The sequence below is a fragment of the Sinocyclocheilus grahami genome, unplaced genomic scaffold, assembly GCF_001515645.1.
Source record: "Sinocyclocheilus grahami isolate Dianchi unplaced genomic scaffold, SAMN03320097.WGS_v1.1 scaffold3.1, whole genome shotgun sequence".
NCBI classification, from domain to species: Eukaryota; Metazoa; Chordata; class Actinopteri; order Cypriniformes; family Cyprinidae; genus Sinocyclocheilus; species Sinocyclocheilus grahami.
In genome coordinates this window covers 8,030,737-8,054,052 of record NW_015505182.1, presented here as the reverse complement: position 1 = coordinate 8,054,052, position 23,316 = coordinate 8,030,737, and the positions used below count along the sequence as shown (strand labels likewise).

The window sequence follows — 23,316 nt, the reverse complement described above, 5'->3', positions numbered from 1 at the left end:
TCTATTTATGACTTAGGCCTACTGTTTGACAAAGTACAAATGATTTGCAATGGTCTCACATCCAGTGTGGACAGCCTCAAGCTGTTGGCTTACCTTTTTTTCATAATTTATTTGTTAAATTTTTTTGGCTAGTAGAAATTAAGAATGGCCGGTAACTTAAAAATTTAGTAGCCAAATTGGCTGGTGAGTGAAAAAGTTAATTTCAAACCCTGTTTGCGTGAACATTTGGGCGGTGTTATGCAAATCTTTCCACATAGTGAGATAGATATGTGGGGGCGTGTTAGAACGAGCCGTTTTAGGTAGGTGTGGCTGACTCTTAACTTTTATAAAGAATATCTCTTTGGATTTGAGACTTTAGTCTTTGCAACTTTACAAATCTTCTTTATGCACCAAGAGCTTGTAACACTCCAAAGAGAAAGGAAAAATTGAAATCGCATCATATGACCCCTTTAAGATGAATTTACCACTAATTTGCCAAAACGTAAAATAGTTACAAATTTCAATGAGTGTGTTACTTTACTCTAGCACATTTGATGCAAACCCAAGTCCATTTGAGATGTTTGCCAACCTTGATATTGGACGCCAAGATACAGTTTTACTTTGCTGTCTCATCGCTGTAATTAGGCCATTTCTTGGTGAAGGTTAATGAGATAATGAGGCTTGACATGGTCATCTGTGCAAAATTTAGCCAACATTAGACAATATGTGTATAATTCACAAAGACATTTTGTTAAAATCCTTGTAAGATTGACCCAAGGAATCGGAGAGGAAACAGAATTATGTTTTAAAACCAATTGGTTCATTTACAAGAAAAAGATAGTCCGAAAATTTGGATGAAATTGAAAATGAATCAAATGTTCAGACCTTCCATAATCAGTTTCTACCAACTTCAAAAAGTGAAGCCAAAATTTGTATCTTTTTGGTGCTTATTTAGCTAGCCAAACCACATAATGCAAAGTTAAATCATACGTGAGGGACGGAGGACGGGACAACTTTGGACAAAGCAATCGAACCAAGTGTGAAAACAGCCTCACATACTGTATATGAAAATGCTGTATATATCGTGTATATACTGTATAATATATGTGTCCATCCATTCCTTTATCCTATTCCTCTGCTTCTCTCCACCTTTCTCTCTTTCCTTCCTAACGGAAATGCTTTCTCTTAACCATCTCTCTGCTTTCTGGAACAGAAGGCGCTACTATGAGACGTATATTAGGTATGTTACATTAGGTATTATATGTTCACATAGCAGGTACTAATGCTTGTAGAGAAACATGGTGAATGATAAGCAGAACTATGTCCAGTGAATAACGGCGTTGGGATTTCCACCTCGTCCCTGTCCCATATGGTGCTTTAAGTTGACTTTACATGTCTGCGAGACTGGTGCTCTTGAAGGACTGAGAGTGCTATTTGGGACAGGGCCTTATACACACACAGAGAGACTTTCTACAAAACTGGAACAAGTTGATAGGAACATCTAGTAAAGCATTAACAAATCAGGATGCGTCTTTGAGTCTCTATGTGTTGTGATTGGGTGATGAAGGGAAAGAGGTGGGGCTTGTTGCATGTGTCTGCTGGATAACCGGTGCTAACAAAATGAAATGCTTGCCTTAAAGGATGACTCATCAGATTAATACTTCATAGAAATGCAAATAACACTTAATCACAATGTTTATTTATAGTTAAATTATTATGTGGTTTATTTTTCTAAAACAAGAGTTGTCCTTTAAGTTCACCTCTGCAAGGATGTTGAGATGTCTTATTTAATGGGCCAGTGGGGCTGTAAGTCTGTCTAGACCTTAGAGTAGATGCCATATCTTTCTTGGACAAAAGCGTGGCTGTGAGTCATAGAAGTATAGTTTGCTCAACATCTTATTTATTTATTTATTTAGACAAATTCAAATGAATGGAAGAATATATTCTATTTTTTCCCTTTTTTGATCACCTGCTGAATGGTACATGCAATGGTGGAAAAACTATTCTGAAGCAGCAATTTCCCAAGCAACATTATTCATATTTTTAAATACTTATATTACAATAATGCTACTATTACTTTTATTTTAGGTAGTTATTCTTATAAAAAAAAACTACACTACGTTAGTAACAAAGAAGTAGCTAACAACATATACACTGCTCTAAGGTGCACGCTTTTTTTAATTATACTGAATATATTAAAATACACAATGTAAAAATAATTTATTTATTTAAACTGTATTTTTCCAATCAGAACAGTATTTATATAGAATTTAGTATTTTAGTATTTTATTAGTTTGTATAAAATATGTAATACTGTTATAAGCAAATGCATTTTCACAGAAAAAAACACGATGTGGAGTTTTGTCAAGTTAGACAGCTACGTGTTGTAAAAAGAGTTATTTTAGTAATATTTATATACTAATATAGTTTTATAAATAATGTAAATTGTTGTTTATTTTATATTTTCAGTTTATTTTGTATATTTTGTAGTACTTTTGTCTTATAATAATATTTAGGTTTAATTCATCTTATTTTAGTTCAGATTTAATTATTTATTTCTAGTTTGTAATTTTAGTGTTTCAATTTCAGTTACATTTCTAATTTTCTTACTCCTCAAAATTTGGAATGTGGAAAAAACTGGATGATGTCAGTTTCAAAATTCTTGTTTAATTTTTTTGACATATTAGAGTCAAAAGTTTTTACAGAGGGAATTTTGGGTATCTCATTTTTGTCACTCCATAATTAAGAAAATGCTTAGAATGGACAGAAAACACTATATTTCAAAATTTAAATGTTTTATATAATCAAGAAAATTACATATGAACAAATCCCTCTGTAAAAACCTTCAGGATATAGACAGGAATAAAAATGTAAAGTTTGGTGTGTGTAAGTGCTATTGAAGTGGAGATTTATGGCTCAATGTAGGAGAAAAAACTCATTTTGAGAAAACGGCCTTTAAAAATATGTATTATAATTGAAATCTATTGACACAGATAGATAAAGTGCTATAAAAGAAACACTTAACAGTGTCTTTTGGATGTTTTCTTTCCACTAGACTGAAAAAACACTTTATGAAAAACCAAAAATCCCAAAATCTCAAATTTGCATAAAAAAACTGTGTTTTTGCCTGCATTGTCTCCCCTTAAAAAGAATAGCTGAACATAAGTTCACGGAAAAAAATATATTGTGTAAACTGTTACTACTTTGAGTTATTATTTTGGAATAAATGTAAAAAAAAATGCTTAAAACACTAACTTGATGAGATTAATACTTGGCTTTAATAAATAGAATATTGATTACATTGTTAATGTAAAAATATAAAATAGAATTGTTTTTTTTCTGATTGTGTAATGTTTATTTAAAGGGGTCATATGATGCTATTTTAAAGATCATTATTTTGTGTTTTTGGTGTAACAGAATATGTTGACATGCTTTAATGTTCAAAAAACACATTCTTTTTCAAATACTGTACATTATTGTAGGTCCTCTATGCCCCGCCTCTCTCAAACGCTTCGTTTTCTACAAAGTCCCTCCTTCCGACAAGTGCAGTCTGCTCTGATTGGCCAGCTGACCCAGTGCATTGTGATTGGCCGAACACCACAAGCACGCGTCGGAAATGTAACGCCCCTATAATCGCCAGCTTCAGCTTTCAAATTAAATATCAAGACAGTTAATAATGTCGTTAGTTTTACCTAAATGTGACTGGGACATTAATTTACATTTGATAAAAAAAAAAAAAAAATGAAGGACCTCCTCATTTCAGAACACCACTGATACATATATATATATATAAAAGCTACACTGTTTTAAAAACAGCTACTGTCAAAATAGTGAAGTTAGTAGCACTTTTAGTTAGCAAATGTTTAACACGGTATAATATATTGACCAGACTGTACTTTTTTCACAGCTTAATTTTTATGTCAGTAAAATGTAGAGTATTCACTCTAAGGTCTATGCTTCACAGTCACTGAAGACATCTAGACGCGGTGCACTGAAAACTTCAAGCTGAATATCTCTGAGCTGAGACTAGATTTCTTAAGACTGTACAGCTATTTACTAAAGAATATATGCAGAAGCTAGAAGGGCCACGACACTGCTGACAGCTGTCTTGATAAGATTTTGCTTGTTTTGAAATGAGGTCTAACCCCGTCACTGCACTCTGGAGCCGTACGTCTGCATGGTAGTGCATGGTTATTCGCTGACTCAGTGACCACAATCTAACCGGCCTCTCACTGACCTCTTGACCTTCACGCAGGTCGCAGGGCAGCGACAGAAGACGACCCACTATACGCCGCGAAGAGGAGTATGAAGAAGATCGTTACTCTGGAGAGTACTACAGCGGAGAGGAGTTTTACGAAGATGACAGCATGCTGTCGGGTGACAGGTAAAACTGTTGCAACTGCTGCACGGCCCATTTCAAATAAATCACATTTACAGAAGTTCATCCGAGGGTGTTTACACGTCCTTGTGCAGGTGCCCCAACAGTGACCAGGAATACGAGACGCCACGGGGTTACCATCATCCTGACAGTTACTATGAGGATGACGAGCAGCCCCTTTATCATGATTCATGTAGGTCACCAAAGAGAAGACTGCTTCCTCCAACACCGCAAGGCAAGTCTTGGGGTTCCTTACTTGGCCCTCTGCTTAATGGTTCAGCTTTGTTCAGCATCAGTGTCGGAAAATATTAATCACTCTCGTTTATAGGTAATCGGAGACCATCGTTTAATTTTGAGTGTCTGCGCAGACAGAGTAGTCAAGATGATCTTCCTCACCAGCACACCGCTCTTCCATTACATCTCATGCAACACCAGGTAACATTAAATACGACACTATTGTTCTGTGACGTGGAGTATATGACATTATTATGTTAAGGCTGAATATGGTAATATTTTAAAGAATAATAAACCATATTTATTAAAATAGTATTAAAATGAACATATATATATATATGTAATTCTTTTTATTTAATAATTATTAAAATATTATATAATAATAAAATATTTATATATATATATATAAATATTTTTTATTTTTTATATTTAATAATCATTAAAATGATAGCAACTAATAAATATAGAATTATTATTATATATAATATATAGATACAGAAGCCATTTAAAGCATAATTGACAACAATAAATGTCTGTATATAAAAAAACATGTACATTTAAAATATTATATGTATATATATATATATATACATACACACACACATACAAACACATTCTTTTACAATACATTGGTGTATTTATGTCTTTTATGTTTAAAGCTGGTTCTTTATTACTTTATTGATATGACTGTTTGTCTTGAATAGTTTCTTTAATCCATGTTTACTTCATTTAGAAAAACTTTTCATGACAGTGTTTTAATTGTATTTTTTTAGTTTTAATATTTACAGATAATACTTGTTACTTTATAAATAGAGTATAAATTAGCATGCAAGAAATTGATTTTGGTATCAACTATTAAATTTTATTACAACCCTACATGCCAGCATAGTATTATGTACAGCATTTTTTGTGTATTTATATTGCACTGTATTTTAAAACAATACATTTCTATTGGCCACTGTACTTGTTGGTCCAGGTGATGGCGGTAGCAGGCCTAGACTCCAGCAGGGCTCACAGGCTTTCACCTACTCGATCTACCAGATCATGGGCGTCACCTCCTCCCACTCCTGCAAGTCAAGACCGAACGCCGTACTACACGCCGCTTATCCGCGTGGACCGTCCTCTGAGGGACAGCGCCCACAGCAGCCACTCATCCATCAGGAAGAGCTCGTGGTATACAGACGACCCTGAGTACCAGAGGAACTACTCGCCCGTTCACCTGCAGGTGCCACCCGAGTACAGAAACCAGTACCACCAGAAGAGAGGCAGCGCTACCAGCCTGGTCGAGGCGGTGAGTTTCAGACCTCTTTTGCCATTTATGAGATGTAGGCTGACAAACATGAAAATCAGTATCTTTTTTTAGCATTTTTTTTTTCATCAAGTCTTGATGACTTTCAGGAAATGTCTCGGTATTTATGTATTTGCTATGAAACGCTTTCAAAGTTTATTTATTTAAAAGCAATTTAAACAGAGCTAAGTAGATACAAATTGAAATGGTAAATAAATACATAAACAAATAAACACAAGGAAAACATTTGTTTATGTATATTTTAATGCTGTCAAAATTATCGCGTTAACGCAGGTGATTAATTCTTTCAGTTTAACACGTTAAAAGTATTTAATGCAATTAACGCGGGGCAGATCTAGGGTTGACAACCCCACTCACAACTGCTGCTTCTGTCACTTTTTCTCTTGACAAGAAGTGCATTTATTCAGTCGCAGAACGACTGAGAATGGGAGACGTTTCAGACGCTCGCTCCAACTTCACTTCAGCGCCAGGCAGGAGTCAAACGAGCACAGAAACGGTACTGTGCTCGCAGCGCGTGCTCTTCAATCGCACGCACAAACGCCCCGGCGCGCGCTGTAGCCTGTATCTTTTCATATCAAAGTGCGAATAAAACGACATGGGTGCAATTTCGTGGTCAGTTAAGTCATGAAGTTACCAAAACCGCGATTAAAGCTGCCTTAAAACTGTGCGTGCATGTAATATGTTATATGTGATTCACATTTAAGAACATGTCTCTGAAATGGTTTTCAAAACTGTCCTGGAGCAGCCCAGCATCTAACACACCCGATTTAACTTGTCAGCTCATTAATAGCGACTTTAAGACCTGAAGTGGGTCAGAAAAGGTAAAGAGATGCGTGTCAAATCCGCGTCATGTTCAGCAGCGGCAGCTCTTAAAGCAGCCAAAATAACCTAATAACCCAGCTGCTGTGATGTCTGTTAATCAAAGAAAAAAAAGAAAAAAGAGGAAATCAATAACTTTTATAGCTTTAAGGATTCATCTATATTTAATTTAGAATTTAGTATTTGATAACTTCAATTTCTGCATATTTCTGCTGAATGGCACAGGTAAATATGACATTTATTATAATGGGTTTATGTGAAGATTGTTTTAAGTTCACTTAAATTAGAAGTTATTTTTTTAAAGCCTAATAAATGTTTAAATTGATATCTGTCAATTACACTTTAATGTTGAATGGCTGTAGTCTACAGTTAAATTTTAGGGGGAAAAAAACATCAGTAGTATTGGTATCAGTGATACTGGCCTTCAGTCATAAAAAAACCATGCCATTAAACAAATATTAAAAATATACTGTCTTTATATTGTTTGTACATTAATTTGAAGATTGAATGTAACATTATTGCAATATAAAGTATCTTTAAAAATGTCAATGTTAGGTGGGATTAATTGCGATTAATTTCAGGAAAAACGTGCGATTCATTTGTTAAATTTTTTTAATCGATTGACAGCACTAATATATTTATTAAAGTAAGTAAGTTACCTATTTAAATTACTAATAGATTTACTTATTTATTATTTATTTTAAATCAGAAAAAAACAATTTCAACCAACATCTACTGTGGCCGCATAGTTTCAAATTGAATGCAACAAATAATATAAAATAAACACACAGAGAAAAATGTATGTATATTTTTATATTTACCAATAAAAAATATATAGTAATAAGATCTATTTATTTATTTACTTACTTAATTTAATTCAGAGAAACTGTCATTGTAACCATTTAAATTGTAAATAAATAAATACAACAAACAAAAATAAAAAATATGTATAAAAATGTATATGTATATTTACTTTTACAGCCATTGTATCCATGTAGATTCAAATTAGAAAATTAAAAAAAATAAAATGAATACAAAGATGCATATTTTGATGTATATTTATCAATATAAAAATATATAGTAATAAAAAGCTATTTATTTTAACCAAACAGCCATTGTAGCCAAGTAGATTTAAAATGTAATGGAAAAAATGCAATGAGAACATAAACACAAATAATTATGTATATTTATATGTATATTTACCAGCATTAAATGTATAAAAATAATAAGCTTATTTATTTATTTGCAAAATCATTGTAGTGTGTTAAATATTACAACAGGCATGTTTCACTATAATAGTTTTAAGTCAGAGACACTATTATATAAAGGCCAAATTAAAAAGTGCATTAAAATGACTGCAGTAGTCACAACTTTGCATAACTTTGTATCATATCAATTTATGCTTTACATTTTTAATTTGAACATTTCTATTCAAACACCTTGTGGTTTCATGCTAACCAGGGCAGAAGTATGTAAGACACTGTGTTTCCATTCCCTCTTTTGAATAGTTTCTAGTTTAGGGACCAAATGTTATCTTCAGACAGTGACAGTATGTCAGTATGTCAGTGAAGGCAGAATCTATGCTCACAAAACAAAGCATAATTTTCTCCTCCTCCTCTTTGAGCAGGTCTTGATATCAGAAGGACTGGGTCGCTATGCCAAGGATCCGAAGTTCGTGGCTGCCACGAAGCACGAGATCGCGGATGCCTGCGAGATGACCATTGACGAAATGGAGAGCGCCGCCAGCCATCTCCTGAACGGCGGCATTACGCCAGGAGTCAATGGCGTCAATGTCTTTCCCATAATGGGCCCCAGAGACTACGAGATGCAGGATGTCTCGGCTAGCTACAGCGACGAGGAACCAGAACTCGAACCCAAACCGCGGTACGAGGAGGACCTGGCAGACGAAATGATATGCATTACCACTTTATAGCACCTGGTTACTGCTGTTCCTCAGAAACTGATCAGTGAAACAAACAAATCTAAAGTAGATTTACTGGCTTACTACCTAAAGAAGTGCCTTCACAGCAAAGCAGAAAGGCACCACAAGAACGGACGCATCGGTGCCGCTCGCTCACTTCCGGTTCACGCAGGAACTTGGTAGTCACGGCACCGGGGAGGAGCTAATTCAAACTCTGAAGGTGAACTTTAATTGGCTGCTTGTACCGTCACTGCAGGAAATGGACCAATGAGCAGCGGGGGGCGGGGGTGGGGGGGCAGGCTGTTTCCACGGTGATGACAATCAAAACGAGTGTCATTACCTCAGTCACTTTATTAAGGGTTTTGCATATCAAGCACGTTGCAAGCTCAATGCAAGCTAAGTACGGCATATCCCTCAACAAAGGCTTTAGTTTTGACTCGCTCCGTACGACTATTTTAGTACCGTTTAAGATCAAGTGCATATTTTAGAGAACAAACGCTAATTCTACAGCACTGGTTTACAATAAGGATATCATGCAGGTTTGTGGATTTGGAGAGGATTTCAGCATTTGTGTTGAATGCACTAGCAGACAGGTTATTTTTTAAATTTAGGATAGCCTGTTTGATATTTCATAATATGCTGTAAATGACTTGTAATATATAAAGCATAAGAAAACTTTGTAAAGAGACATTATATTTTGTAATTATGTACTGTACAAAAAAGAAAATCAGCAATATTAATCCTAATTGATGTTATTGCATTACAAAAAAGACTAAATTTGGTGTTATTTTAATAGGTACTGTACTTTATTATTAAATTCTTTGCCTTTATTCTTTTCTCATATGCATTCTTATTCGTTTGTGAAAAGTATAGAACAAAAAAGCCAATTTTCTATGAGGTTATGTCTGTGACACACCCGCACAAGATATGCAAGTTGTTTTCTCAGTGTCCGTTTCATAAGCGTAACCGACATAGTGTTCCTTTAAAATCTACGGCATGCAGTATGGGGCACGAGCGCCGACCCCCTTCATGAGGACTTTAGTAGGGCTTACAGAATCGTGTCTTAATCGTGCTTTTGTTTGTGTAGATTGGACGAGTCTGTCGAATAGGACTTCCCGTTTTAACGGTTCGTGTTTCGTTGCATATTTTGTGCCGGGGAGGTGCACAGGAAGGTGCAATGGTAAATGCTTTGTGCATTAACAATGCTGCTTAATTAGTCTGCAATTAAACTGTACGACCCACACCAGGAACATGCTGCCACTTGGAAAAGCCTGCTGCCACTGGCTGATCTAGGAATAGCGCACTACAGCAAGGGTTTCGGATTAACGAATTATTTCTACATTCTATTAATGTATTTAGGTGTGCTTTGAATACTGAAATCTTCCTTTAGTTAGTTAATGATGTTGATTACGATGAAAAATGTGATGACGGGGGAGTTTTGGGTTGCTTGAAGTGCATGTTCGCATCATGAATCCTTAACGGAACAGTTCAGGCAAAAACGGAAATTCTGTCTTTATTCACTGACTGTCAAATCGAGTTTTCTCCAGAAGGGAAATTTATTTTTAATGATAACTGTTTGTTAATGTTTTGTTGAAGCCATCCATTCATATTATTTAAAATTTTGTATTGAAAAACTACGTTACCCTTGATCCTATACAGAAAATTCAACCAATTACAGAGTCACATCTCCCAAGAAATATTCATATATTAATATGGATATCAATATGCATTATTTTGCAACAAACCGAAACTTAAAAATCCAGTTTCTACACATATGATCCACAACTTAGTTTTATATTTCTCCATCGTTTTTAATTTTTTGATGTTTGACTGTCATTTGCAGTGCTTTATGGGATTGTAGTTCTTTCCCTCATTTAAGTATTCAAATCTTTTTGTCTGATTTTCAAATACTTTTTCTTTAAATAAAAGGTTGTAATGTGATTCACCTTGTAGCTGGTTGGTTTGATTCATGGCTTATAATGCTTAAATAAAGCCCTCAAAGGAATTTCTACAGAAAAAAATGTATGGAAAAAAAATACTTCCACAAACAATGCCACTGAAAAAGTGGGTGGCCACTAATGCACTCTATACATAGAGAATTTTGGAAAAATGTTCCTGCTCAAAAAGTTATTGTATAGCGTTCCTCTATTTAAAGCAGTAGAGGAAATAAAATGTAAAATGCACACCTTAAAAATGCAATGTAAGTCGCTTTGAATTAAAGCATCTTCCAGATGCATTGATGTAATGGAAATGTAATCATATGCCAAATTTACACTGCAAAGGTGGCACAGAAGTGCTTCTGAAGTGGCATTTAGGTGTTTAATGCGGCTTAGAGGTGAAATAAATGCATTTACACAGATACAAATACAACTGTACTATGATACTAGGGGCTGAGGTGGGTCAGAGCAGGCTTACTTTACTCTGGCTTTTATGTGGCATTGAAGAGTTTGAATTGGAAAGTTAGGAATTTGAATTTGTAAAGTTAAGGGGGATGAATGACAGAATTTTCTTTTTTGGGTGCACTGTTCCTTTAAGTAGGACAAGAAACTGGTTAAGCAATACTTTCCCCCTTATTTGTTTTATTTTACTCTTTCTTACTTTGTTTCTTTCTTTCCACCTCTCACTTAAGCTCTGGCTTCTGGAAATACCTCTTTTAATGCAGGGGAAACATATCAGCATTTGAAGCGTCCTTTTTGTGAGCGTTTTTGCCTTTAAGGTGTAGTATATTACTCCTTAGGCCTCAACTTAGGATACATCAATGCAATTGACCTTTTGTCATTTCTAACAGGCAAATTAATGCTGAATTAATGCATTACGGGCAAAAAAAAGTTTGACTGCAAAGGCCACTGCTTTGAAGTGTAAAGCACTGTTCAGTACAGTTTGATAAAGGGAAATGTGGGGTTTGTTGAAATTCTTGTTCTTGAGTGTTATTGATCTCTTGTGTTTTGGAAGAGTACTGTGCTTTTCAGTCAACCGAATACTGTCATGAAACACTGCGTGTGCACATCTGAAAGTGCTCTCTGAAATGATCCGTGCGGAAAAAAAACTAAACAAAAACATGACATTGTGTTCTGGTCTTTGTCAATTATACTGTATCTTGTAAACGGACCAATGCACATTCTTGGCACATTGTACTATTCGTAGCAATTATGAAGCGTCCTTTTTGTGAGCGTTTTTGCCTTTAAGGTGTTGTAAATCTGTCCTTAGGCCTCAACTTAGGATACATCAATGCAATTGACCTTTTGTCATTTCTAACAGGCAAATTAATGCTGAATTAATGCATTACGGGCAAAAAAAAGTTTGACTGCAAAGGCCACTGCTTTGAAGTGTAAAGCACTGTTCAGTACAGTTTGATAAAGGGAAATGTGGGGTTTGTTGAAATTCTTGTTCTTGAGTGTTATTGATCTCTTGTGTTTTGGAAGAGTACTGTGCTTTTCAGTCAACCGAATACTGTCATGAAACACTGCGTGTGCACATCTGAAAGGGCTCTCTGAAATGATCCGTGCGGAAAAAAAACTAAACAAAAACATGACATTGTGTTCTGGTCTTTGTCAATTATACTGTATCTTGTAAACGGACCAATGCACATTCTTGGCACATTGTACTATTCGTAGCAATTACTGGTGAGGACAATAAAATATGCATTATTTTTAATAAACAAAGAAAAAACTTGTTAAACTAAAGATTTATCTTTTACCTCGTGTCAGGGACTCCTGAAAAGAAAGAAAAAAATGTGGTTTCTTAATATACCAATGGGATTTTAATATTAGCACATTGCTGTTCGTCTTTGCACAAATTACTGTAACGTGCTATTTGTTTTCTATTCATATTTTGTGTATCAAGGTGGGCGAATTTTGTACTATTTTCTGTGACTGTGCGTAAGGTTTAGTGAAATCTATATTTGTCATTTACATTTCACCTTTCAGTGCTGGAGTGGGTCAAACAGAAGAGAGGGGAAAAAGGTGCACTCCTCTGTATTGTTAACATTGATTTGTTAACAAACAAAAGAAAATGGAAAAAAGTATTATACAATTTTCAGAGCCACATCTGTTGATTGTCACAGTTTTATCTAGAGTTGTTGCTACTACTATTATATACTTTTTCTTATTAATGCTGTAAGGAAACATAAGATTATAGTGTAACATATGTACAGAAGTAACGGAAAGATGCTTGGTGATGTTCTCCATTTGAAAGTCTTTATCTTTGCTCTGTTATGGTTTTTATTCCATAAAGAAAAAGAAAAAAAGGTTTTCTCTTCGTAGCAGATGACTTCTAATATCCCTCTAGGTTTTGTATTGATACATTTTTTGTAATTTTCCTATTTATTTTGGCCTGGACTTGATTTGAATCAATATTGAAATTTTATTTTCTAATGATTAATACAGAATAAACTTAATGAATAAACTAATGACTGTGTCACTTATTTGTACAAGAACTTGGAACTGCAATTTATTACATTACAATAACACTTGAGTACAGCTACGGAAAGACTTCAGTGCTAAAAAAATGAGTTCCTCAGTAAATCTATGGGTCAAGGTGTCTTTAATTGGAAAGAAATGTGGAAAATGAATCTGATTATATTGCAAGATTCTTCTGGGGCTCTGGGAGCAGATGATGTAGCATTTAAGAGTTTTAAAATAGAGATTTTTGAATGTTTTTTAGAAGTCTCCATGCTCACCAAAACTGCATTCATTTCATGAAAAATACAGTAAAAACTAATATTGTGAAATATTATTACAATTTAAAATAACTGTTTTAGGTTTAAATATATTGTAAATGATTTATACTTTAGCAGGCATTTCTCTAGTATGAGCCTTCAGAAATCATTCTAATTTGGTGCTCAACAAACAACAATTCTTCTCAGTCGCTTTGGAGCATTTCTTGAATCATCCTTAATATTTGCAAAAAAGTATGTGCATTTCTCAAAATAATTCGTACAAACAGCAGCACACAATGGATTACCTGCAAAACCCTGTATCTCACTCAAAATCTTTAGTTCATCTCTCAAAATTAAGTATTTATGTCATTGAACATCAGTGCCATCAGAATGAAAAGTACTTGTGCCATTGTTCACAAACAAAATAGTTAAAATGCTTAGTCATGTTGTCAATATAACAGTGCACTTTGTTAGTATTACTTAAAGTAAACTATGGCAACATTTTGGAGGACAGTTACTGTATTGAACAGTATGCCATATGCTTATGTATGCCATATATCCATTTCAAAAGTACAAATTTACACATTACTGTATGTGGGATATTGATTGAAAGAGACTTCATAGAATTCCCAGTTACACTTTTACTAGTGGTCTGACCAAAAAAAAAAAAAAACACATTACAATGTCATTGTGATATAGAAAAGGAAAAAGAAATATGGGCACAAAGATGAAAATAAAAAAAAATTAAAAAGTTCATTGTCAGAATTTGTAACTCTTGTGTTGTCCTCTGTCTATACAGTATATGCTTTCCAACTGAAGATTCATGAGATGCAGCTTTGAGGTATTTCAGAGAACTGGTTTGTCATTGGTTGATCTACATTCTCTTCATTAGTGAAAGTCAAGATTCACTTGCACAATTCATGCCAAATTTACAAAAATTCTAATAATAATGTGCAAAAAATGTGCTTGGCAGTTTATGACAACTAGCTGAACCATTTTGCATTTAATGACTTATACGATGAACTAAAGACTAGATGCTTTGAGGGGTAAGACTATTGCACAGAAAACTATATAATACATTTTGAGCAACATTACATTAGCAACTGATAATGTAGCAAACCGCAGATAAATGTACATAATCAATTGCATGAATGTACCAAAGCAATCGCAACTTGTTCAAAAGAATGAGAAACTGCTTTTATGATGTGTACAAATGACTAGATGATGTGGAGGTTGAACAAGTAGTTTTGAGAATTTCATTTCTGATTTGAGAAATGCACCAAAACGACTGAGAAAAACTGTAATGCACTGTTGCTGAATAAAAGTCTGTATCTGCAGTATACACATAGTACAGTATAAGCTAGTATACAATCTAAAATTTGACAAGAGCATAAAATGCACCATTTTTTCCTGTGAGAACATGACAAAAATACTGTCTTGCTTGTCTTTCATTCAGGAAGGTATACATATTTTTTCCATTTCAAATGCTGTCTAGAATGAGAATGTCCCTCTCCCAAAACCAGCTAGTTCTGAACAGCTTTAGCAAGCAGTGAAACAGATGTGATGTGAATGAAAAGGCTGCTGGCCTTAAAAAGGCCACACTATATGTCCCATCTCAACTTCAATAGGAAACACATACAGCAAAGAAAATTGCATTCATCAAAACCATCTCACTTTTAACAGAAAAGCACGTTCTTCATGCTTGCAACATGACTGTAGTGAAACAAACATACAATACAGTAAGTCACTCTGGGCTGATTTTGTTGTTCAATGGTGACACGACGGTCTGAACATCAGATACATCGTCCTCTGAAGGCCAGGGATCCCTTCCACACATCAGAAGGGGTATTGCATACTTCTGGAACTAGAAAAAACCCATCTTTACTACATTATATTAATTTACACTACATTAGATACCAAACGGACATGGTCTTTATTGTGTCAAGCTATGCAAATTATACCAATCCACAAGATTTATCTGCTTGTTTCACTCACCTGTTTGTTCATGTATATGTAGATCAGCGGGTTGTAAACAGTGCTGCTTTTGGCCATGTATATGGGCACCACCTTCACCAGCACAGCCAACTGAATATCATGGTTGAAGACGACCGTTAGAGCCAGAGCGGCATATGGCAGCCAGCTCACGAGGAACGCCAACACCATCATCACCACCATCCACGCCACCTTAGACTCTGCCCTCGCAGCCATACATCCACCTACCTTAGCTACCTGTCAATGAAAATATTCTTTCAAACAACCAGTGGTGGACTAAGTACACAAATCAAGTACTTTGATAAAAGTACAGACACCCTAATAAAATACTACTACAGTAAAGTACTCATTTTCAAATTTACTTTAGTAAAAGTACTTAATTTATGTAATCGATGAACCATGTTGTTTATTTATACCATCCACCACTACATTGTATAAGTATTGATCTGCAAATAAATAATCTTACCAAAATTTGCTATATACTATCAAAACCTTCAACTTCAATGTACTAAAAAAGCTACTAATAATTTAAGTGTGCAAAGTATACCATATTGTATTTTTAAAAAATGAGGAAAACCAAAATTGGTGTAAATATGTGTCAAGAAATATAGATGTCACAGATGTCACATGAAGCAAAATCCCTTAAAGCAGTGGTTCTCAAACCACTCCATGAAGTACCCCCAGCACTGCACATTTTGTATGTCTCTCTATAGCTGATACACCCACTTCAGGTCTTGCAGTCTCCACTAATGAGCTGATGAGTTGAATTAGGTGTGATAGATGAGGGAGACATACAAGATGTGCAGGGCTGGAGGTACTTCATGGAGAGGTTTGAGAACCACTGCCTTAAAGGAATGGTTCATCCAAAAAATTTTCTGTGTCAGAACAGATTTGGATAAATTTAGCATTTCATCACTTATTGACTAATGGATCCTCTGCAATGAATGGGTGCCGTCAGAATGAGAGTCCAAACAGCTGATAAAAATCAATATTATGGATGAAGGACTCGTATTTTAGCCAGAAGCAAAATTTTAAAACATCTTGATGTATTGTTTCTTACAAACATTCAGACTTCCACGTCACAAGACATTAATTGATTGGACTGGAGTCCTGTGGAGTACTTGTGGATTATTGTGATGTTTTAAACAGCTGTTTGGACTCTCATTCTGACAGCACCCATTCACTGCAGAGGATACATTGGTGAGCAAGTGATGTAACTAACTAATGCTACATTTCCCCAAATCTGTTGTGATAAAACAAACTCATTTATATCTTGGATGACCTGAGAGTCTGAAATTGTCAGCAACTTTTAATTTTTCAAATGAACTTTTTCTGTAACATTTCAAGTTTAGATTGGACATCCCTCTTGCATTTCACGAGGGACATTTTTGTATCATGTAATCAAGTAAAAGTAAACATTTTACAAGATAAAAATACTCTGGCAAAGTACAGGTACTTAACTGCACTGCAACTAAATTTCACCAGCTCATAAGATAACTTCAAAAACATAAGTAAACCGGGGCAACTGTCCTACTTGTCTTAGCGTGTAGAGCAGGCATGAATATGACACCACAATGATGAAGAATGGCACAGCGAAACAGAGTGAGAAGTAACAGATGATATAAGACACATTCTTGAGATCTCGATTCTGCCAGTCGGGTCTGCAGGATGTGCCGGCTCCCTCCAGCTGGTAGCTTCCCCAGCCAAAGAGAGGCGGGCTATTCCAGACCAGAGACCAGAGCCAGATAACAACAGCCCTCCTGCGGCATGCTTGGTCTGGAATGTGATGGTGCCCAGAGGCTTGCACACTACAAACAGCCGCTCCAAAGCAATCAGGGCAACTGTGCACAGCGCTGTTATAACTGTGCAGTCAACAGAGGAAACAGAAGAATTTACATTTAAGTGAGAGTTCACTCAATTCGTATTTTAAGTTTTAACACAGTTGATTGAATGAATGATGTTTATTCCCAGTCATACACAATAATGACAGTAAGATTATTGCCTTGTACAATATATAAAATATGTTTGCTGGAGAAACAGCTAGTTTTTAGGCAATATTTTCTGGAAAACTAATCGAGATTGACTGATTCAAGAACAGGTAACTTGTTCGAGCCAAGGTGTCCTGACATTTTATCCTATACCCATCAGATTGTCCTGCCAGGGCATACTGCGCATGCGCACATCAATATTTCATCCTTTTTCTCACGCTGAACAACAATTACTGTATTTGCATTATTGTAAGGTGTAGGTGTAGACGTTAATAAAACACAATCTGATAAGTAGAAATAATTATTTATTGTTGGTTTCTGGCCGTACCTGTATCCCTATATCCACAACTGTGAATAACACATAATTACTGTATTTGCATTACTGTAAGGGTAGGTTTAGGGTTGGGGTAGGTGTAGACATTAATAAAATTGATTCTGAATCGATTCGCTATTCAGTCTGAACCATTCGGACAGTTCCTATGCACTGATTTGTTTGGAGCGGTTTATGCAGTAAAAGACTATTTTAGAACGCAGAAAACGAAAAGAGCGCTGGATGAAGTGAATTTCAAAACCCTGCAAATGTCTCATTTGTCAGCCTATACGAAGAAGCTCTTTTTTAGGATCGCCTGTAGGAGCAGCTTGTGAACCAGCAGGTTTGTTGTACAACAGTAGCTACACAGTACAACAAAACATGTTTTTTGAACAGATGCCTTTGAAATGTATTACACTGTAGGGTCCCACCACAGTTACTGTACTTTTAAATGTAATTTACACTTCTAAATAATACCCTGATAGCACATTTACATCACGGAGACGTCTATTTGACGTCTGCATTTACATCTGTATTTTTTTAGAGTGTTTGCTCATCTGCAATACCTCTATAGGACGTCTCCTATCAGATGTCAAATAGACATCTATTAGATGTCTTTAAGATGTTAATGGTTTAGAATGTATGTAAAACTAACATCTAACCGACGTCTGTCAGATGTTTGTACACAGCTGATGCTTTCCAGATCCAGTGATCTTTAACAGACTTCTTGCAGATGTACGTGTGCTATCTGGGTACAGTCTAAAATCATTATTTTGTGTTGGAATGAAACCAGAACAGACTTACCAAATAAAGCAACGCAAAATCCCTCCAATACACCTCCGACCCGTCACATAATGTAGTAGCCCAAGGCATTGGTCACCACAGATGGCACACTTCCTGTTAATGTGATGCCCAGGTCGGCCACGGCGAGGTTGACCAGGGCAAAATTCAGTGGTTGCCGCAGCTGTTTGTGCCGGAGGGTGACGACTATCACTGTAGCGTTCAACATGACAGCTGTGATGGAGAACACGGCCATGAGGAGGGACAGCGTGATGAATCCTGCCCAAGGCAGGGGCACCTTTGAACCAGGGCCATCGTGGATAGACGAGTCATTCAGGAATTCTGGGACAGAGGCCATCCCCTCAAGTTTGAACTAAAAATACAGATGTATAAAAAATCAGTTCCTTTAAACTGTTTCGTGTTCTGTAGTTTTGGTAGTTTTCCAGTCAGTTTCAAGCTATATTCTTCTCTGCTGTGTCACTCGAGTTCAATAGACACCTTCTGTCTGCCCCTTCAAGTCGGTGACACACAAAAAAGGGTTCTTATTCAGATTAGGTGCTGTAAGAAGAAAAGTCCCAAAGATCCAGACTTAAGACACAATAAGTCCTCCTGGGTGTGATCTCTGATCGAGCTCTTCCCTTGATTGCAGAAGAATGACTTGAAGTCAAGTTTAGAATAATTACGATTTTTTAATGTTTCTGAAGAAACCTCTTATGCTCACCAAAACTGAACTTATTTAATAAGTAAATTATTAGATACAGTAAAACAGTAACAGTGCAATTTTGTTACAATTTAAAAGAAATTTTAATAATAGAAATGTTTGTTCCTTGCTTAAAAATATTGTAAACACTGATAATAGCGAATGTTTCTTGGGCGACAAATCAGCCTATTCGAATTATTTTTTTAAGGATTATGTGACCCTGAAGACTGGAGTTGTAATCACAGGAATAAATTCAAAATATATTAAAATGGTAGACAGTTATTTGACATTTTAATACTATTTCACAATATTACTGTTTTTACTAAATATTTGATCAAATAAATGCAGCCTCGGTGAACATTAAGGACATAAAAACATAGTTATTCCAAACTTTTGACCCTGTATTGATTGATTAATTGATTTTAATGAATAAAACAAACAGCTACTTAAGTTTTTCATTGCTAATGATCATGTATTGGATAAATAACAGAAATAAAGTAACTTGTATTTTTGACTTTACTTACTTTAAATGTTTAAATTTACAAGTATATTTCTCAAAGTAGGTACTACAATTTTGTACATCTTTTGTACACTGAAAGTGCATGTCACGTTGCTCAAAAATGGCTACTTTCTCTCAGCTCTAAAAGTTTGCATTGAATTTTTATATATTTTGGGGTCATGGCTTTGAAAAGAATGGCAAAATTGACCTAATTTACATCATTTCACTTTGCATCAATGCATTAAATAATTGTATATTGTTGTTTAAAAGATGCTCCCAGGAATCTGTATCCATTCATAAAGGCGTGTGAGTGCCTGTGTTTATTATGACAGATTTTGTAAGAGGTTCTGCGATTAGCTGTGCAGAGTAACTCTCAGCACCTTCAGTGCCAGATGTCACATATGTCCAGTACTATATTTTACCCACTAAGAGTTTTAACTTCCATTAAGACGAGACAGAGATTACTGTGTTTGGTGCCCTGCATTAAAATAGACGAGAGTGAACTCCAGCACAGACTAACCAGATTTGCTTCAAGAGTTGATAAAACTATTGCTTCTGTCCCCAAAAGACCCAACATTTCTTAATCTTATTGTTGTCTTTGTCATTCTGATTTAAGAAGGACCACCAGGTCACCAGTGAATAAAGACTTGTATTTCTGGATGTGCATCTATAGCTTCAATGGATATACTGTAAATTAAGGTACGGTAAAATAGATGTACTTTTAGAATTTTAGACAAAAGATGTCCAACTGAACAAAAGGTTCATTTGAACCATTTTAATTTACATTGTTAAAAATATAGGACAAATTGAAGATACGATTTTCAGTGCTTTTAAAAGTCTCATATCCTTTGCTCAATAAAAGTATTGATTTTTTTAACAAAAACCCAAATTTTTCAATATGTGTGTGTGTGTGTGTGTGTGTGTAGATAGATAGGTAGGTAGGTAGGTAGATAGATAGATAGATAGATAGATAGATAGATAGATAGATAGATAGATAGATAGATAGATAGATAGATAGATAGATAGATAGATAGATAGATAGATATAGAGTATTGCAATAGTACAGTATGGCAAGTGTTCTTCAGCTCCAGTCACTGCTGCTTCTAGCTGAGTCTGTGATGTATGATGCATTTACCAGCTAATCATGACTGCACAGAGACGCAGGCTGTGTTCAGACAGATCCATCAGACCCCTTACCACACACACGCAGATGCACCTCATCATTTATGTGCTCGTGGTAATTAGAGGAACAAAAAAAGAGAATGAGAGAATAGCAATTAACTCCTGGATGCCATTGTTAAGCATCAGGCTCAAGAGGTCAGTGCTGTAGTAGTGGATGGTCATAAATCTTATTCACTTACTTTCTTTGAGTACTAGCTGCTCTTTTATGGCATCTATTGATGAGGAGCAGCTATGCTACTGATTTATTCTGTCTAACAGTGTGCATTGTGCTGAAGGAATAGTTTACCCCAAAATGAGATTTTTCTGAAAATTTACTCACCCTCGGGCCATTCAAGACGTAAATAAGTTTGTTTCTTCATCAGAACATATTGAGAGAAATGTAGCATTCCATCACTTGCTCACCAATGGATCCTCTGCAGTGAATGGGTGCCGTCAGAATGAGAGTCCAAACAGCTGCATTATAAAAAAACATACTGTAACAATAATACATAAAAGAAAACTTTGTGTCATGTAGTATTAATTGAATGGCTACAGTTATGTCTTTTACTTGTAGAGTATTGTGCTATTTTTTTATCAGCTTTTATCAGACTCTCCTTCTGACAGCACCCATTCACTGCAGAGGATCCATTGGTGAACAAGTGATGTGATTTTACATTTCTCCATATCTGTCCCCATAAAGAAACAAGCTCATCTGCTGTACATCTTGGATGACCTGAGGGTGAGTACATTTTCAGCACATTTTCTTTTTTGGGTGAACTGTTCCTTTAATGTGCATTTCAATGAAAATATAATATCTGAAATATGCAGAATCATATTTTACATACTGTACATGTATGACAACTCAGATAAGACCACTTGGAGGGCATAAATCATGTATATTTGTCTAATTTTGTCCGTTTTGAACTAGGTGTTCCAAACTATTTTACAAAAACTGTGATATTTGAAACATAATTGTGCTTTTGACTTCATAATCTTACATATATAACAATCTTACATATATAACAGTTTGTGACAACTAGCCCCGGTTAAATAAACTGCAAAGTGTGACCTAAACAGTTATATCATGCACTGATGTTAGATAGGCTATGAAAATTAGTCTTATATCAAGATGAATAACAATGTTAATATATGAAACGGTAATATTCTTTTGAAATGACTAATAAAGTAAAATACGTAATCTCGAAGCATATGCCCATCACTGCTTGATATCAGAGCAAAAGCATCCCCAAACGAAGGGATGCGCGTGGCCGAGGGAAAGTTTCGCATCAGCTTCTCTCGTGTGCGCGCTCGCATGGGGAAACCGCACTAGGTCTACACACGAGCCTCACTGTCTCGATGACTTTCCAATCGCTTTTCCTCTCCCTAAACTTCTGCCTTTAGTACATGCACTGACCCGAAAGTGTCGTTCATCATAATATCAGCAGAGCCAGTAGTGAGAGCGCGCGCGTTCATTTGCTCATAATCAGCGCTGAGAAAAAGGCTGAGTGCGCAAACTAAGCATTTAAACCTGGTTTTGTTCTGTATACCCCTAATGCAGGAATAAAAGCAAGGATCCCTGTCAAAGAGGTCGTGGGGTGTGTGACAGCTGGGCGGAGAGACTGAAACTCCGGAGGCAGCACGCGCGCTGGGGCGGCAGATGTGCGGCTGAATCGGCTCTCGCTGCTGTTTTTGTAACCGAGGGGGGAGAGACCGAGAGGAGGGGGAGTTCTAAAGAGTGCCCGAGCCGCCGGCTCCGTTGCAGCGCAAGAAATTTTCTCTCTCTGAAGTATTAATAAGTCTCTCAGTGTTGGTGAGAGATAAGAGCACAGCTCTCACCATCAGTGCACATATTATCGTCGTAATTACCTCCTCACAGAATGTGTGTACGTGACTCTTTAACTGAACTAGCCCGGGTCTGTTCATAAAACAGCAGAAATGAATGAAACTCAGGCTTTGAGAATTACAGCTGAGTTTTTAAATGTATGTAAGTGAGTTATAAGCGTCTGTAAAGGTGTCTATCTCTGTGTGCGTTTGTGAGGGATATAATGAGAGAAGTATTAAAGATAATTGAGTTATTTTTGTCTACCTACAGTATACTGATTGTTTAACTAAAGCTGAGATTTTGGGTCTATCTTTAGCTACAAGGCCCTCACTTACAGAAAAAATCTATAGTGTAGTCAGAGCCATTACCGGTGTTGCATTTATCCACTGATCCGAGACCAATGTGGCTGATTTACCTTGCGTAATTGTTAACTGAATTATTCACCCAAAAATGAAAATTCTCTTTGTTTACTCACCCTCATGTTGATCCAAATCCATTTGTTTTTATTTTTTTACTCTTTAGTTTACAGTAACCATGTCTGTCAAGCTCCAAAAAGGACAACATAAACTAGCCCATATGACCCATATGCTAAACGCCAAGTCTACTAAAGTGATATGAGAAATAGACAAAAATTTAAAGGGGTACCCAAAAATGAAAATGAATTTACTTATATGCATGTCTTTCCCATTTTATGACTTTCTTCTGTAGAAGATATTTTGAGAAATGTCTGTTTTTTTTTTTTGCCCTACAATGGAAGTCAGTTGGCT

General features: G+C 35.7%; 1 protein-coding gene and 1 pseudogene across 1 annotated transcript in view; one reads left to right on the top strand and one right to left on the bottom strand.

Annotated features, from left to right (window-relative positions):
• The window catches only part of LOC107581799 (voltage-dependent L-type calcium channel subunit alpha-1D-like), a 161,150-nt gene extending 150,852 nt beyond the window's left edge, over positions 1–10,298 (top strand). Inside the window, exons 39-44 of the mRNA XM_016267452.1 lie at positions 1,193–1,219; positions 4,235–4,363; positions 4,453–4,592; positions 4,686–4,792; positions 5,568–5,882; positions 8,347–10,298. Of these exons, the coding sequence (XP_016122938.1) occupies positions 1,193–1,219; positions 4,235–4,363; positions 4,453–4,592; positions 4,686–4,792; positions 5,568–5,882; positions 8,347–8,652 (1,024 nt within the window). The 3' untranslated portion in view covers positions 8,653–10,298. The remainder of the gene's footprint in view (positions 1–1,192; positions 1,220–4,234; positions 4,364–4,452; positions 4,593–4,685; positions 4,793–5,567; positions 5,883–8,346) is intronic.
• A 4,570-nt stretch (positions 10,299–14,868) lies between these two features.
• Positions 14,869–18,725, bottom strand: LOC107578227 (parapinopsin-like; annotated as a pseudogene).
• Between the last annotated feature and the right edge of the window lie 4,591 nt (positions 18,726–23,316).